The sequence below is a fragment of the Henckelia pumila genome, chromosome 1 (assembly GCF_033568475.1).
Source record: "Henckelia pumila isolate YLH828 chromosome 1, ASM3356847v2, whole genome shotgun sequence".
Taxonomy (NCBI): Eukaryota; Viridiplantae; Streptophyta; class Magnoliopsida; order Lamiales; family Gesneriaceae; genus Henckelia; species Henckelia pumila.
Genome location: NC_133120.1, coordinates 72,139,691 through 72,145,125, shown reverse-complemented (window position 1 = coordinate 72,145,125; position 5,435 = coordinate 72,139,691). Strand labels below are relative to the sequence as shown.

General features: G+C 32.2%; 1 protein-coding gene across 1 annotated transcript; it reads right to left on the bottom strand.

The window, feature by feature from the left end:
* Positions 1–3,409: 3,409 nt before the first annotated feature.
* Positions 3,410–4,704, bottom strand: LOC140875292 (large ribosomal subunit protein eL29z-like). The gene is made up of 3 exons (XM_073278947.1): positions 4,571–4,704; positions 4,329–4,455; positions 3,410–3,682 (listed from the first exon to the last, which is right to left on the bottom strand). The coding sequence occupies exons 2-3, from the start codon at positions 4,428–4,430 to the stop codon at positions 3,599–3,601; spliced, it is 186 nt and encodes a 61-aa protein (XP_073135048.1). The 5' UTR covers positions 4,431–4,455; positions 4,571–4,704; the 3' UTR covers positions 3,410–3,598.
* Positions 4,705–5,435: the final 731 nt, after the last annotated feature.

Sequence of the window (5,435 nt, the reverse complement as noted above, 5' to 3'; positions counted from 1 at the left end):
AGAATTCTGTTTGCATTAGCATCTATTCATAATTTTTATATTCATCAAATGGATGTTAAAACAGCTTTTTTAAATGTTGATCTCAAAGAGGAGATTTATATAGAACAACTGGAAGGTTTTGTTCTACCTGAAAATGAACATAAAGTATGTAAACTAGTGAAATCACTATATGGTTTGAAACAAGTACCCAAGAATTGGCATGAGAAATTTGATTCTGCTATTATGTCATTTGGATTCACACACAATACAGTGGATAAATGCTTATATACTAAAGTTAGTGATAAGTTTACAACAACTATTTGTTTATATATTGATGATATGATTATTGTAAGCGACGACTTACAAGGTATAACAGAAACAAAGAAGTTTCTGTCTTCCTCATTCAAAATGAAGGATCTTGGAGAAGTTGATACAATTTTAGGTATCAAAGTGATTAAAAATAGTGGGGGTTATTGCCTAACTCAATCACATTATATTGAGAAAGTGATTGAGAAATTTAATCACTTGAATATCAAAGAAGCTAATACTCCTTTTGATCCTAGTGTAAAGTTAGTAAAGAATGATGGAAGGGCCGTTGCTCAACTTGAATATGCAAGTGTCATTGGAAGTCTCATGTATGCACTTCAAAGCACAAGACCAGACATTGCATATGCTGTTAGTAAATTAAGTAGATTTACTAGTTGTCCAAGTCACGAGCATTGGAATGCTATTGGAAGAGTTCTCGGTTATTTAAAGAAAACCAAGAATCTGTGCCTGCAATATTCCAGATTTCCTGAAATTTTAGAAGGATATTCAGATGCAAGTTGGATATCAAGTATTGGTGATAATAAGTCTACCTCTGGATGGATTTTTACTCTAGGAGGAGGTGCTATCTCTTGGAGATCAAAGAAACAAACTTGTATCGCTCATTCTACTATGGAATCGGAATTTGTGGCTTTGGCAGACACGGGAAAAGAAGCCGAGTGGCTAAGAGATCTATTATTTGAGATACCATGGATTTCAAATAAAATTTCTTCAATATCTATTTTATGTGATAGTCAAGCTACCTTAGCCAGAGCATATAGTGATGTTTATAATGGAAAATCTAGACATATTAGTCTAAGGCTTATGTTTAACTTAATTGAAATCCAAAAGCTAGTCATGTGTTTATTATGATTTTCTAAAAGTGATTCTAATAAGAAGATCATTGTTAAAATCACTCTAATCACTTATTTATCAAACACTACCCAACTTTGATTTTTAGATTTTCACATTTGTTTCCAAACACTACCAACTTTTGATTTTTCTTAAATTTTTTATAATTTATAAATTAATCACTTCTACAAAAACACAATCTATTGCAAACACTTCCTAAATATCTAGCAGAATAGATAATAGTAGATGCGTGACTGCGTCTCAACTTACATATATATCATTCCCATCCGTCTGGTATCACTATGCACTAAAAGAGATATGACCAAACAAGAGACCATTCTTTACAATATATTTTTTTGACAAATTACAAATACTAACTTAAACTAACTACTCAAATTAACCACTCGAATAAATTATATTAAATTAAATTTTAAATATATTCTTTACCTTCTTTACATTATTTTGCATGATCATTGATAAAAAAATTCACAAAAACTGTTATGACACGATCTCATAAATCAATTTTTTGAAACGAATTTCATATTATATTCGAACAATGAAAAATATTATTTTTATTTTAAAACTATTATTTTATTATAAATATGGGCCGGGCCGGGTCGAGCCGATTCGAGTCATCCACAGATATAAAACAGCGAGATCGTTTCACATTATATCTCTAAAATTTATAATTTATAGTAAATTGACAAATTATAATATAATTTTACACTAATTCATTCTAAGATTTTATAATTTTATCAAAATATTATTAATATATAATAAATAAAAATACATCATTCACACCAAGTTGTGACACTCGAATTTATTTTTAAGCATCAAAATTAGTTGGTAAATAAGATGACAAATACGTTGAATATTTTATAATATAACAAAAACAAATAAACTATCAGCCCTAACATATATTTAATGAATTTTATTCTAGTCCATCTCGAAAGTGTATTTTAAGATTATTAAATTAGCTAAGAGTATATTGTGAAATATTAATATTAACAAATAAAGTTGTTATAAAAATAGTCTTTCAAGAAAGGCTTGATAATTAAATTCTTTTTTATTTTATTTTAAAAGCTCCAATTATTGTACATATTTTTTTATATGTTTGGAGACAAAATTATATCACTGATAGTTTATTAAAGCTTTTTAAAATGCGTTCTCAAAAAAAAAAAATTAAAATGCAGTTTACATAATATAACAAGTCCTCTCGTCGCTGTTATGATTGATTATAATTTTCTCGTCGCTGTTATGATTGATTTTAATTTTTCGTATAATGAAAAGCTGATTGATGCTACATAGATAGACAAGCTTTTGAAGAAATAAATCTTTTGACCCAAATAAAATGTAGATTGATGCACATAGTTTATGCAAGATTTTGGAGAAACCAACTGTTTGACCCAAAAAAAATTTATTTTGATGACCCAAAGAAAGATAACAAGAAAACCAAAAGCTAATGGCTTTAGAGTTGGACATTCTACGATAATATGATTTTTTTTTATCAAATAATATGATTCGTTTTAGGAGCACTTGAGAGCCATTTGCAGAAAAGAAAATAACTTAAAATCTTCTTGTTCTCAGGCCTGTACAATGCCTTGTCACGGCTCAGGGTTATCCTGAGTTAAAAACGAGTCAAACTTCCGACTACCACCAAGTCCGGCGGACGGCTCAAGGTTATCCTGAGTTAAAAACGAATCAAACTTAAGACTAACTACCAAGTCCGGCGGTTATCAAACGGGCTTTATCGTCTTAATATCAAGTTACACTAATTTTGGCTATTGTCTTTTATCGAGAAAACTAAAGAAGGGGCGGGGGTGGGTAAGAAGAAAAAACAAATTAGCACGTACAAAAACTCGTTGATTGCCACTACCTGACAACCCCTTTTCATCCACACAAGAAGTTCAATACAACAAAGCACTAGGCTGTTGCCCAAAATCAACAGATTTTAATGAATCCTGCAAAATCAGAGCCTAACGCAAAAGTTTCCACTAAAAGTTGAGCCCATCCAGAAGGCAATTGCTCTGTAAGCATATTCTTAATTCGAAGAAAAACTCAAAAAATTGTACAAATATATGAACCAAGCACAAACAAAGACCAAACCTTGTGTCAGTTCAATACAGGAGAAGTTTCCACTTGGAAGTCCAAACAAACCACTTCACACACACTTAAATATAAAGTGTATATAGCACAGAGAAAGACACAGATCATTGGCATTAATCAGATAACAGAAGAAAGATACCAAGCTTTTAGGCAGTAAAAATCTTAGCTGTTGATCAAAAATAATAATATTTTAGCCGTAAAACAGCAGTCATACAATAATCCAACATAACATAAACCATAAAATCCTGAATCAACAACAACTAAATAAAGAAAACCAAACCCTTGATCCCAAAACACCGTAGTCGCTCTTCCTCATTTCCAGGAGGTTAGGAAAGGGCATGGCAATTCCATCAAACATCTACTCTTCCTCGCTGGCGGTCTCAGCACTCTTGTTGTTGTGCTTTCTGGCATACCTCTGATTCCTCAAGAACTTTGGGTCCATCTATATAGATAGACAAGTATCACCACGACAAATATAATCCAGAGCAGAAACATAAATATCATCTGACAGCAAACATACATTTATAGATTCTATATACAGAGTCAATTCATGATCTTTAAAGTGACCGTGAAGCTTGATACACCAATCCAGAAGTTCAGTTTGTGCCAACTAAAGCACTAGTACTTGAATGAAAAAACAACTGTCATGTCACACAAATACTATACAATGCTGCTCAAGGTGAGACGGGGCAGGCGAGGCGGCTGGGTTTAGGAGGTAAAAAAGTCAACAAAATTTAAAAAACCGTAGCCAGCCAACCCAATCACTCACAAGTGCCACAAGCCCTACAGCCGCAGCCAGCCCACTAGGATAGATCTTTTAATTTCTAAAAATGATTTTAGATCAAATTTTAGATCTTTTATTATATATAATCAGGTATAAAAAACAATATAATAGAATTCAACAGTCTAGGGAACTAGGTGCCCAAGGCGACCACCGCCCAGCCACACCGCCTACCGTTATTTACAACACCGAGAATATCACACGTTAACATAAGCAGAACACAAAATAACAAACAGAAATCGAAGCAGCAACAACACATGAGGTCAAAGACCCGATGAACAAATCGCTAGACATAAATAAAACGAACCCCTTTGGTGGATGAATGGCGATGGCGCTTGGGTTTCTTGATGCCATTCCTGTGGGCTTTGTGTGATTGATTGTGAGCAGTGTGATTCTTGGACTTCGCCATTTCTACTCCTTGGCTGCTGAAAACACTGCTTGATTAAAGGAAACAAAACACATGAGAAATCACAGACACCGGATCAGACCTCGAATCGTCCACGAAACATACATACAAATTGCTAATAAATATCTCTCGGAAGCGATTACCTGGATAACTCGGCGGGTGCGAGGGACGACTGGCTGGCGACTCGTCGATTCTGTGATATATAGTGGGGAAGGCTTCGAAACCCTAGTCCCCAGTTTTGGGTTTCAAGCTTTTAGTCTTGCTTGGACTATTTGGCTATGGGCCTAACGTGCGTTTGGACTATGGGCCTTAAGCTAAATATAGGATAAAAAATTATTTTATTTTTTACTTCTCGATCAAATTGAATAACACTTCCTATAAAAATATAAAATTTACGATAAAAAAAAAAGGATAAACATTTTGTTTTCTTCGCAAACCTCGAATGACATCAATTTCTTAAAAAAAAATTCAAGAAAAACAGTTTTTTTTTCCTTTTAAAAGGAATATATGTATTTAAATGTTTGAAATATTACTAACTAATGTCATGCAAAACAATTTATCATTGAGATGGATGCACGAATTAAGGTGAAATAACTCTTCTAAAAAAGGTGACGTCTAGGACGTTCTAGACGGTAGGCGGTCATCCATCGCTTTGATTTTTAAAAATCAATGATTCTAAATCGTGCTGAAAAAATTGGTCGCTTAGGCGACGGGTTTTGGAGAACAAATTGTCTAAGTGGTTCAATTTTTTAAAATAAAATTTAAAAATATTAATAATTTTTTAAAAAATAATGGTCGAAAAAATTTATGCATGTGTTTGTTGAAATATATGCGTATAAAAAATATATTCACATCAATAAGCATGATTGAAAAAATATTAATGAAAATGTTTAACACCTTTATGCATATTTTAACTAATTTTTGATATTATAAAATATTATATATATTTAAATTAATTAATATATTTTTAAAAAAAATCACCTAGGCACGTACGTGATAAAAAAAAAC

What these genes read in the sequence shown, in the direction of transcription:
- LOC140875292 (XM_073278947.1), bottom strand. Translation starts at nt 4,430, where the DNA reads ATGGCGAAGTCCAAGAATCACACTGCTCACAATCAATCACACAAAGCC. An exon ending in GCCATTCATCCACCAAAGGG is followed by an intron (nt 3,683 to 4,328) that starts GTTCGTTTTATT and finishes CTATCTATATAG; the next exon opens with ATGGACCCAAAGTTCTTGAG.